Genomic DNA, 12,224 nt, shown 5'->3' on the forward strand with positions numbered 1-12,224 from the left:
GCTCATGGTGGTAAACTGGTCGTTAATTAATGATATCCATGATACGAGCCTATAAAGATGCCACAAGAAGCATTTTCTAAGGAAATAATAACGTGTGGAGAACTATATACTGCACAAAATTGCTATACGTAGGTAGCTTTAATTTGTTACATTGAGGTTGATCAAGCCTTAAGAATGTATTGTAAATATATTTATATAAATTTTTTATGTGTTTTCTATCCTTTTTCTTTTCTTTTATTTTTATTTTTTGTTTTTGTTTTTTTATTTTTTTAATTTTTTTAATTATTTTCCCCTTTTACCTTTTTCTCTCTTATTTTTTTTGTCTTATTTTTTTTTCACCAGAGTAATACAATTTAAGCATAACAGACAATACTCCGTAAAATCCTTCAAAGTTAATCATATGTCGTCGGAATATTTAGCCGAAAGACAACAGAGAAGAATCAACGTGTGGAGTCCCCACAGTCGATAAATAATTCGGAGTATTACTTTCCGGCAGAGGATTCATCCGCATGATTTAGAAGATTTCTTTTCTACTAATAATAAAAGATTATTTAATTTGATTTCTTGCAGATTGATCGGAATATCTCCGATCACATGACATCACCGATGTCCCTCCATTGTACTCCGTGCTGTACAGCTTTCTCTATTACTTCTGATGAATAGAAGTTATTATAGAAGTTCTATCTATCTGCCAATATGGCCGACCTGCCCACCGTCTACGTCCTCGATCCCTACCACCCCGATGCCATCGCCCGATTAACCTCCACGCCCAACATCCGCTACGTGCTGCCCTCCGACCCAGCCAAGGCGTCGTGGCACCAACACGCCACGGCCCTGCTGGTGCGGTCCGAGACGAAAATCCGCGCCGACGACTTCCAGCGCGCTGAGAAGCTCAAGGTCATTGTGAAACAGGGCGTTGGCGTCGACAACATCGACCTCGACGCCGCCCGCAGCCGCGGCATCGTCGTGTGCAACACCCCCGCGCTCAACAGCGAAGCTGTCGCCGAGCTGACGATCTCGCTCGCGCTGGCCGTCGCGCGCCGCGTCTGCGAGCTCGACCGCCTCATCCGGCAGGGCCAGACGGTCGTCCGCAGCGAGATGCTCGGCCGGAGCCTGTTCCGCAAGACGGTGGGCATCGTCGGGATGGGCAACATCGGGCGCGTCGTGGCGCGCAAGTGGATCGGCGCCATGGAGGGCTCTATCGTCGCGTACGACCCGTTCGTTGCCGACGGCGCCTGGAGCGATATCCCGCACGAGCGCGTCACGGAGCTGGCGGAGCTGCTGCGCAAGGCGGACGTCGTGACGCTGCATGTGCCGCTGACGGAGCAGACGCGCGGGCTGATCGGGCGCGAGCACCTGGCGCTGATGAAGAAGGAGGCCATCCTGATCAACTGCGCGCGAGGGGGGATTGTCGACGAGAAAGCGCTGCTGGAGGCGCTGCAGAAGAGGACTATCTTTGGTGCCGCGCTGGACGCGATGGACGTCGAGCCGCCGACGACGGAGGCGTATGGCGAAGGACTGCTAGCGTGTCCGAATGTGATCATGACGCCGCATGTTGGGGCGTCGACGGTGGAGAATCAGAGTCGCAGCGGCGTGGCGGTGGTTGAGACGCTGCTGGCGGTGCTGGAGGGGAAGGATGTTCCAAATAGGGTGGTATAATCTTTACAAGAGTAGAGAAAAGGAAAGAAATGGATCCACTACGAGATAGAATATCTCGAACAGACAATGCTATCCTTACGATGCCTATTTCATTATATTGTTATATATAAGCCAGGTGATTGATCAGGTAGATTAATAGAACGAATGCATAAATAATAACAAAGGTGTGAAGCAAATAAGTTAGCTAATATATCCATGATAGATAGACAAATAGATCAATCCTTGCTAACAGAGCAAGCAATATAGATAGTTCCAGCAGTATTTTATATCATATTCGCCTCCACTCCTCCTCTTGTATACAAGTTGTAGTGAATACAGTCATTTAGTTCACTTCTGGCCATTAGTCACTGTTGATCACTGCCAGCAGTTTATTTTGTCTCTAGTTTGTTTTCTTTTTTTTTTTTTGTCTTAATTTTTCAACTTCGCTTTTCAACTTCGCTATGGAGAAAAAAATGCTTCAAAGATCACCATCCTCAATTTGATTTATAGTTTGTACTGTACAAATATAGAATTTATTCACTCATTCCCTTTTATATATATCTATGTATCGAGATTTTTTTTTCTTTACATTTGTACATTTTAATTCAACTCCTCGACCACGGAGTATTCATGATTAATCTATGACTAATGTTACATGTGTATTCCTTCCATGAGCAATTAATTCTGTTCGATGCTAACTTGTTTGACTATCCATTCATCCATTTGCCATTCATCCATTTGTTCATTTATTCATCAAGTCGCTCTGTGCTTTGTTTGTAAGCATAAAAGATAAAAAAAAATCAAAGAATAGTAACAATCGGGAAATCATTGACATAGAACTCTATGGGGAAAGAAAAATGCGGGGAAGGTCGATCCATGGATACACTACACGACACTAAGCCACAGCAGCACAGGGCAGGGTAGGGCAGTGCAGGCCATACGGAGAATTCTTGCACTGTCTCTTCGTTTTCCGTGGATCTTCGGCGCTGTTACCAAAAGTAAATTGCTCACATGATAAAAAAAAAGTAAGATCGTGGATGTATATACATACATACATGTACCGGCCAGTATATGTGTCTATCTACCCCGGTAGGATAATGTCACTCCCCGCAGTCGATCATGACAATTGCCTGCGGCTGTGCAATGTCACATTGTATGCTGTACCCCGTACTTCGTTGGACGGAATGTCCTGCCGGTACTTGGGTATATACACGTAGTGACTTGCATCCAAATAATCCAACAGTACGGAGTAAGTACCAGATGATCGTCATGACGGTTGCAGTTGGAAAGAAATATTATTATGAGACCAGGCCAATAAACGCAGGCTTTGATCCGAATATCAAGTCAGCACGCACGGACAGGATTGCCGACAGAGTGCCTGATTTACCGAACGAGGCATGCTTTTAGTCGTCTTGGCATGGCTGCAGGCTAAAAGCAAATTGCGGGGATGGCGCCAACGACTCTGTTAGACTCGAGACTTGTTCTTCCTGCCCAATAGGTACCTGGAGGATGTCTCACTTTGGCTCGGCTTGGGCTCCTGCGATATTACACGGGATATTATGTGCAAGTCGGAATGAGTCAGGAGTTGGCCTCGAGCTGACGGTCTCAAAATAATACACTTTCATGCGACTGGTTAGGTTCATAGCTGAGGGTGTCTTCAAATGATACGGAGAGTTGCAACGTTTGATCCCGTCGAAATCAATTCGAGCTTATTGGGCTGGTCCAGTCCTGTTCAGGTCAATGCTAAGGTCGCATGATGCACTCCAACGCCAATCCGACGGCACATCCAGGGACGGTCAGCCTGGCCAAGCCGTACGGGGAGACAACGACGCTGGCAATTCGGATCTTCATGTCAGCACAGGCCAATAAGACAGCCTACCCCAGACAAAGGAGCCGTGGTGCGACCATGTGAGATTGTTAGTGCAGCCCACGTTCCCTGCCGCATGGAGATATATAATCCAGAAGGTTGCCTCCCTAGGATGGATCGATTCTTCGACTAGTTGCACCCTCGCTTCGACACTCGTTTGTTGTCTTTAAACATCGCATTAAGAATCACCCAGATAAACTGGTCTGAGTATCGCTCGTTTGAAGATGAAGACTTCCACCATCCTCCTGAGCACGGCCATGGCCGCCCTGGCCCACGCTCAGTCCCAGTGCTTGTCAGTCGCGCAAGCAATCCCATCGTGTGGAGTACGTCGTCGCCTGGCGTGTATCACATTGTGAAAACTGACCGCTGCAGACTTCGTGTCTGACGTCCGCCGGCTCTGCCGTCGGTTGCGCCTATACCGACTTTGCCTGCCAGTGCAGCAGCTCGCAGTCTGCGGCCATTCAGAGCCGGGCTGCGGCCTGCGTTATCAGCGCCTGCGGTGGTCAAGCCCTGGCCGTGCAGTCCTCGGCCGAAGCAGTCTGCTCTTGTGTCTCGTCCGCTGCAACGGCGACCAGCGCCAGCGCGACGGCGACTTCACCTGCTTCGTCGACTGACACCTCGACGGCGTCGCCCGCGCCCACTCCGTCGTCGACACCGCAGTCAACCGGTACGTCGACGACCACCACCACTACCACCACCAGCACCGGCACGGGCACGTCGAGTACCTCGAGCACCTCGAGCACCTCTGGTGGAGGTTCGTCCGCTAGTGGAAGCTCTTCCAGCGGAGGCTCCTCCACCACTGGCGAGAGCACCACGACTGCAAAGTCTTCCACGCCCAGTGGACCTTCTTCGACTGCGACTGGGGGCTCCTCGCCCGGCAGCAACTCCACGGCGCCGGCAGGATCTGGATCTGGATCAGGCCCGACTGGCTCGAGTGCGGTGCCTCCACCCCCAACCTCGAGCGGCCCTTCGGTTTTCGCTGGTGGCGCGGCCGCTCTGGGGACTTCAGGGAGTATCATCGGCGCCATCTTGGCCATGGTAGCGGCTCTCTAAGCAGCCATCTTACCGTGACGGATAATGCAATTTCTTCATGAGCGAATATGTTAATGTAGCGCAGGTCGCAGCGCAGATTGGTACATATTCAGATGAAATCAGACGGGTAGTTCTATCGCCTTAGTCATTATCAGAAATAGCCTTAATTGACGAGTAGCAATGAACGAAAGAAACTTACCATCAGGATGCCTGGTCATCTGTAACAGCCGTAGTTTCGAAAATGTATGACCCATCTCGGAGTGTGATTCCATCTGTGCAGACTGGATAATAGTTCTTTGATCCTGCATACCACTGCAGACGCCATACTCAATGTCCACATACGACTGAAGTGTGCAGTTGACGTCTCTCGAAAGTTATCACGATCGCCGATCGCGAAGAGCAACGATCACGCCATCGCGACGCACGTGATGCTTCCATTCTTAGCAACGCACCAGCTATCAACAACAAAATTAATACATATCAGTTCCATCTGCCAAGAAGAATAATATATATCAATGCAGACAACTCATGAAAACCCGCTGTTACGCGTGTCGACTGGTCAGACTCAAGGTCGGTCAGCTGGCAATTCGCCAATCTACTGTATATAGACTCATCCAGGCAGTGCGATGGCGAGCGACCTGCTTGTGGTCGATGCATCAAGAACGAGAGAGAATGTCCCGGATACCCAGATCCGGTGTTCAGGTCCATGAATGAGATTTCGAGACGGCGCGCCCTGGGAGTGAAACGAGATGACGGTGGTCCTCCACGAAGACGCCCTATGACAGGGCCTATTATCTCGAGAAATTGGGAGCAGGAAGGTCTGTGCTATTTCTTCGCGAATTTCGTCGTGCAGTCCCCCAATCCGGCATTGTCGGAAGGATACCTCTGCTTTCTACCTGCGATGCTCAGGGCCAGTTGCGTCCATCGCCAACTGAGGGAGTCTGTCGCTGCGGTTTCGCTCTACGTGTATGGACGACATGCCCGCATGCCGGATTTGATCTACCGAGCTGGCCAGGCTTATGGAAATGCGCTGCGTCTGACGGCAGAAATCCTCCAGGATGAGATGGCCATGAAGAGTGATGAGGCCCTGGCTGCAATTTTCCTTCTCTCGCTCTACGAAGTATACTATCGCCTTCGATAACCATTTCAAGTATATAACTAACGTGTTACAGATTATGGCCTCAGAGGAGCCCTCCTCCCATCTACCGCACAACGACGCTCAGGAGCGTCTTGTCGATGCCGTGGGACCACTTTACTGCCGGAGCTCAGCTGGCCAAAGTCTCTGCCGGATCGTCCGCACGAGACAGCAGATGAGCCTCTTGACCCTGCAGCTGGCTCCTCGCACGTATTCCGGTGCTGAGATCGAGACGCTGTTCCCTTCTCGCGCTACCTCCCATCTTTTCACTCTCCTTCTGAATGTGAGCAACATCAGCAGTGAGATCCGCAACCTGATCTGGGAATCATCCTCGACAGCAGGGGTAAATCATTATCCTATGGCCGATGTCTTGGCATCTGCCCTGCGTGTGGATGACGACCTTCTTGCATGGCAGCGCATGGCATCCTCGCACCCCGAGTACGGGATTGCTAGCTCACGTCCCTACAGCTATCGTGGAGCTCCTCCACATGCCTACACCTTCCACAGCATTCTGTATGCCGTTTTCTGGCTCCGTCTGTGGAATGGACGCCTGCATCTGCTGCAAGCCATGTCAGACGCTCTGAGTGCCTTTCCTTTGCTTACATACATGTATCCTGGAGAATCTGCAGGGTTGACTCACTCTCTAAGGACTGTCGTAGACGACCTTTCTGCCACGGTCCCCTATCTCCTGGGCGAATTCGCGAGTGAAGAGACGCGAGACAGACACGATGGAGCACCGGCTGTCGAGGATGTCCTTTGCGCCTGGACATTGAATGTAATCGGCCAAGCCTCCTTGTCGGACCTGGACAGAATTGACTGGGTTCTGGAGTGCTTGACGCGAGTGGGCGTCGAGCATGGGGTGAGAAAGGGGCTTGTCTTGAAGGAGTCATTGCAGGGGGGAGCTCGACGTGATCGATACTGTAAGATTGAACGAGTCTGAAGCTACAGCCTGATTGTATGTACATATATACATGTGTACAATATTGGACTTTCGTTTCGACTTCCACCTCGTAGTCATATCTCCCTCGTAATCATGATACAGATCACCTCTTCTGCTGGTAGCACCATGGTGTCACATGCAATACTACAAAACAAAAAGGAAACATGCTGAATTAACAAATAGACTCAAATCAATGATCGATCGGTTGAAAACGAAGGAAAGAAAGCCTACGTATACATCAGGCATTATTTGTTCATTTCCTTTCTTTCCTAACGCCGACGTCACTAGCACAGGGAGGCTGAGTGCGCCTTCTTTGCGTAAACGAGCCAAACTAAGCCCGGTAGGGCCTACGCCAACACTTTTGTATATGGATGTGTCCCATGTTCCTTGCTGTTTGATAGGACAGTGGGATCCAGCCAGGGTTTGGATTCTGGATGAGCCCTGCTTGTGATCAGCACATATACATGGCATGATTCCAACAGATACTTGCCATGATGAAACCCAAACAGTGACACGTTTGGTGCATTGAGTACCTCCGGGTTATCAAAGCTTGCACGCGTGTACGACATTGTGCTTGTTCTAGCATATGCTTGGAAGATTCAATGTCGATATTAAGAAGAACAAGAAAACAAATCGAGAGGAGCAGGGAAAATGTTAAGTGCCAGGAAGTTGACAGGTGCAGGGCGTTCTTCCTTTTGAATGTTCACTTTTTGCTGCTGGACGTTCAAGAAATCGTCGCGGTTTTTTCGCCCTTTATTGATTGCTTCGCGCAGCTCCAATTTCGACAACAGTGTGGTGTATCTTGTGAGGGCGGTTGCAGGTACAGAGACAGGAGCACGCGCTGTTCCAGTAATCTGGGGGATCTGGGCGCTGACAATCACATCGATAACATCCTGCTGTAAACTGTTCGACCATTTCTACGGACATCGGCATAGAGGGCTCCGTAGAGAAAGGTCTTGCCGGTGCTGCCAGGGCCCTGCAAATAAAAATGTGTAAATTCCGGCTTCTCATTAAGGTGATCGTAATTTTCAAAGACACGGCGCTGGTCATCATTAAATTTTGCATACATCTCCCTTGCAGTGGCAGCAGGAGCTTCACGGGCCTCTGTACTCTGCTCTGCGCCGAATGAGCCATAGGCTCTGAGATAGAAGATAGCAGAGAAAATGAGGGTGCCGTCTGCAGTTATCCCAGTTACGTAGCACTTCATATCCGGAGACCAAAAGACATGATGAGCTTGACTGGACGTGGAAAACGGCTTGTCGAAAGGCATTGATATATTGCTCCATAGAGCCGTAGTGTTCTTTCTCTATAGATGTTGCTAGCAAATAGCTATTGCTGATGTCTTCCAAACGGCGACGAATAACCATGCGCTTGATTGCATCATAGGTAGGTTTCATCTGTATAATCTGTTGGCGTAGGCGACAAATCTATCTTCTCGATAAAGTTGGCCTCGAGCTGCTTTACAAGCCACATACTGATTTTTATCAAAGTCCTGCGCCATACGGCGTATTTTGGGTGATCTGACGTTGGATTTGAATAGACGAGTTGATTAGGCTGTCCAAATCTTCCATCCTCAAGGTCCCGTTGACTCCATCATGGGAACAGCCATGAGGATGGAGTTCATGATGCCAACAGAGTGCATTCGCTGACACAGGTCGGATCAGGTTTGATGTCAGTGTACGAGTAAAAGATACGGCCGGAAATGACATATGAGGATGATGCGGACTGCGCGGATGCGATGGACCGTTTCTGGAATTTGTGTATTAATTGTCATTCTGCTAGCGCCATCTGTAGGTGCAAAGACTTGCGTGTGACGCTGCAGAGAAAGCCGGATCACGGTGACGTGCTAGAGGTTGACCAGCGAAGGACTGCTGGTATCCTGTTCCGCCAAGCTGTTCGGGACATCTACAATGAGAAGCAATTCAAGCTCGTTGGTCAATCTGGAAGTTAGGAGGGAAGTATCGGATTGTTCGTCACTGATTCTTTCTGAAAAACCGACCGTTGTAGCGCATGACAGCCCGCGTAATCTCATTTAGCCTCTGTACCGCCGGCGCATCTTCCAGACGATCTTCGTAGAACACGCCGTTGACCTGGCGGGATATGGTTGCACACATGCGGTGTTGCATTGTCAGGGAGACGTCCATGAGACCGGTCTCAATCAACCGGGCAAAGAGCGATACGCGCAGCTGGTTGCTGTGAGAGTTGTCCTCGTGTCGGGAGAGGATGGGATGGTCGGTCGAAGCTGCAACTGGTCACCCACCAAGAGCCACGCTCTGGGATGATAGAATGCGAGAACCGGCCAGAGTTCTGGCTCGGCGATCTTTGCGGCCTCGTCGACAGCAATCAGGATCGGCTGGGGGTTGCATCGCAGACTGGTCTCACTTGTCGAAAATAGCGTCGTCACCACCACATCTGCACGCGCCAGCACATCGTCGCGGAGAGCTCGGGTTGCCGCCCTGAACACGTTCATGTTCGTGATAGCCGCTATCGAAAGCGGTTGGCCACAGTACGGGCGAGTGAGTCGAGAACGTCTTCGGATATGCCGTTGGCAAAATCGCCCATGGAGGTATCTGGCGTAAAATCGTTTTTAACCTGCAATTGGCCCAAAATTGATGTTGAGGACGTCATGGATGACCTGGTGACTTCTCTCCGCCCAGTAGTCTAAGATCTGCTTCATGCGGTTACAGCCCCCGATCGCATCCTGGAAGGCGGCAGGGGTTTGGTGCATGTTGTGATTAATATTGCGAAGGTATAGCCAGGAATCTCAGAGGTAGCATGATGTACGGCCTGTGCAGAATCTTGACCGGATATCCAGCAGTATCTGTTTCACTACCGTGGATGAACCAGCAGTCATTGATAGTCTGCGGCGCATTTACTCGCACAATCTTGTTTGTCCGCTATTCATCCAGTTATGTCAGTACTTGGCCATATTGTGTAGTTTTTAGATGGCACAAAAAAAAACAGGAGGAAGAATTTATTCACATCAACTGCCAACTTTTCCCACGTAGGTTTCTGTCTGTCTGGAGACGGTAGCAGCATTATTAGCTGTGTCCCATCCCCCCTAGTGGGCCAATCAAGAGAGGATTGATGCCATCAAGCAGCCGGCGGAACTCAAGCATAGCTCAAGACGTCACTTCTGGCGGAGGGGGAGGTGAGCAATTCGAGGTCATCCTCAGAGAAGGTGCATGGAGGAGCGGAAGCAGAGTGATCAGACATCTAATATTATAGTTAGCTTGGTTTGAGCACGAAAGACACACACAGAGAGAGAGGAAAAGAACAAAGGTAAAAAAGAATGGAAGGAAAATACATACGTTTGAAAGTCTTGTAGTAAGTCGTCGTGTACATTTAATTAAAGCCGCGGCCCAAACATGCCATTCGTCGTTTTCCCACTCATTATTAGGGTGCGCCACCCAGTTGACTGTCCAAGAGCTGAATAAGGCATTGCAGGTTGTCCGGTTATACTTGCGTGCTGTATGGAAGTCAGAAAAGAGGGTCCACACAGCAGTAGCTTTGCTTGGTAGCTTCTGGCATGTCTTCTTCAGTGGAACCTTCGTTTTCAATCAATTTGTCAGTCCACTCCAGCAGTGAAAACTCCCTCTTTTCCATGACGCTAAATTCTAACAGCGCATAATCCTGCGTGCTGCCAAAATGATCAGCGCTTACTGGCTCGGCGTCGGTCGACTTTAGAGGAGGGTCGACGGTAACGATGAACTTGAATTTCAAGTCCACGGGATTTCCTTCGAGCTTGAATGTCAACGCCACGTCAGCGGTGCCATAAGTGTATTCAGGTAGCTTGTCTTGATCGTTTGGTATGAACTGTGCCGAGTACCCCTTTCGGATCCAACCACTTCCTAGGTTACCTTCGCTCTTTACCCGAGTCGCCCAGTAGAGGTATATGAGAACGAGTCATACCTGAGTTGGCAATATATCACCATGTCGAAGCAGCCACTAACTTCTTCGTTGGTGGTTTGCTGCTCGGCTGTCGTAGATCTGTCGGTATTGACACAGCTGCTTCGCGTCCATGCGATACTCCACGGTCTTGATCTCGTACGGGGGATCTGATCACCAATGCTTATTCTTTCCCCGTCATGCAGCTTGAGGATGATTGAGTGCATATCACGAGGTAGGAGAATTTTCTTTGCATTCTCACCGCAAATGAGAATGATTCTCAGAGAGCTCTTCTGGATCTTCTTCAGTAGAGCAAACAGATTTTCAAGACAGAGAGTACAGAAAATAGTACCAAGGGAAGCAGAGCAAGTGAAAGCAGTCATTACCTGGATGCCCTGGAAAAGAAAGCATAGGGCTTCCGTCATGATCCCGGGTCTGGTCAGCGGCTGTTGATGTGTCCCTAATCTCTTCATCTGACTCAGTTCGACCTTCTGTGCTGGCCCTATGCTTTCGAGTCCGTTCATCGCCCGCTGAATGAACTCTGCAACTTCCACACGATCCAAGAGCTCATTATTCAGGTATAGAACGCCAAACTCGCCCTCTTGATCAATGTAGGTCGATCAGACGGTTCCAATGGTCGAATTCTTTCAGTGAGCGCATCAGCATTCGTCTAGTGTCAGTTTATCAGCTGGATCGGACTCGTTCGTTCTGATGCCGTGCACATCGATTGTAGGCCCCGTCATTATCTAAAGAAAGAACAAACGGCAGACGCATCGGTCCTCTTGAATCTGGCCGAATGCTGGTGTTGCAATGAGCAAGATATTTCTGCCTCAGATCCATCTCCATAGTCATTGTCGTGTCAATCAGGGGGCCCCACGTTCCCAGATATGCCAGCTACCAACTGGAAGTTTTCTGAAGCTGATGTCGATTTTGTCGTCGAATGGCTTCGTAGAAGAATTTCACCAACTGGACCCTTTCAGGAGGAGCTGGTTATGTTCAGGTACTTCTGCAGAAGTATTGGTGTCTAGAATATGGTTGCCGTGCACCGAATGGTCAGAGAAGAATGCAGGCCAGATTATGAGTGTCATAAGTGAAACTTGCTACCTTGATCATGTCCAAGTCGACTGGCAAGCCATGAGAAGAAAAGGGACGACTCCTGGCATTGTTCTGACTTTTCCAAGCTTCCTCCGGTAGATGCATTATCTTCGATATGGCACAGCGAGCTCATACGATGGAGCAGGCAAAGAACGCATTGTACATCCAGGTTCGGCAAAACTCGATATGGGAGAAGCGCTTTGCGAGTCCCAACTGCTCGACCTGGTCCGCGCGTGGGCGAGGCCGACCTCTCGGGGTCGCAACCCCTTAGAGACCGTCATCGGCCCGTAATACGAATGCCAAGATGACTCCAGCAACCTTTCTGATCTTGTCGGACAGAATCGAGAAGAGTGCTTGCTCCTGTTTCTCCTCTACCAACGGCTCTGCTGAGGGTGCCCGATCCTGGTGTACTTCCATGGGCTCGAGGAGGTCAGAGGACACCGCATCTCCCAATGCAATGATCCGAGATATCCTCCCACTTCGCAGGAACAACAGGCATCGTTCGCTCGAGGTGTTCATATGGTTGACCTTCCTTTTTAGCCTCGTCGATCTTCCGCTGGTATATGGCTCGTTCCACTGTGAGGGCTTTCTTGATCCAGATTTTTGCAAGTTTCCCACACTGTAGCTTC

At 49.7% G+C, this 12,224-nt stretch overlaps 4 protein-coding genes across 4 annotated transcripts; 2 read left to right on the plus strand and 2 right to left on the minus strand.

The window, feature by feature from the left end:
- Window positions 1-696: 696 nt before the first annotated feature.
- Window positions 697-1,659, plus strand: T310_0247 (uncharacterized protein; the record flags this gene model as incomplete). Its single annotated transcript, XM_013476849.1, has 1 exon — window positions 697-1,659. The coding sequence occupies one exon, from the start codon at window positions 697-699 to the stop codon at window positions 1,657-1,659; it is 963 nt and encodes a 320-aa protein (XP_013332303.1).
- Window positions 1,660-3,729: 2,070 nt separating this feature from the next.
- T310_0248 (Uncharacterized protein) lies at window positions 3,730-6,612 on the plus strand (the record flags this gene model as incomplete). The annotated part of the gene is made up of 6 exons (XM_013476850.1): window positions 3,730-3,828; window positions 3,878-4,543; window positions 4,623-4,664; window positions 5,059-5,107; window positions 5,146-5,657; window positions 5,710-6,612. 6 exons carry the CDS (start codon window positions 3,730-3,732, stop codon window positions 6,610-6,612), a joined length of 2,271 nt encoding a protein of 756 aa, XP_013332304.1.
- An 877-nt stretch (window positions 6,613-7,489) lies between these two features.
- Window positions 7,490-9,082, minus strand: T310_0249 (uncharacterized protein; the record flags this gene model as incomplete). The annotated part of the gene is made up of 4 exons (XM_013476851.1): window positions 7,490-7,918; window positions 8,263-8,361; window positions 8,658-8,798; window positions 8,873-9,082. The coding sequence occupies 4 exons, from the start codon at window positions 9,080-9,082 to the stop codon at window positions 7,490-7,492; spliced, it is 879 nt and encodes a 292-aa protein (XP_013332305.1).
- A 641-nt stretch (window positions 9,083-9,723) lies between these two features.
- Window positions 9,724-10,925, minus strand: T310_0250 (uncharacterized protein; the record flags this gene model as incomplete). Its single annotated transcript, XM_013476852.1, has 4 exons — window positions 9,724-9,828; window positions 9,924-10,081; window positions 10,113-10,477; window positions 10,525-10,925. The coding sequence occupies 4 exons, from the start codon at window positions 10,923-10,925 to the stop codon at window positions 9,724-9,726; spliced, it is 1,029 nt and encodes a 342-aa protein (XP_013332306.1).
- Between the last annotated feature and the right edge of the window lie 1,299 nt (window positions 10,926-12,224).

This window comes from Rasamsonia emersonii (assembly GCF_000968595.1).
Source record: "Rasamsonia emersonii CBS 393.64 chromosome Unknown ctg1118621759671, whole genome shotgun sequence".
Classification (NCBI taxonomy): Eukaryota; Fungi; Ascomycota; class Eurotiomycetes; order Eurotiales; family Trichocomaceae; genus Rasamsonia; species Rasamsonia emersonii.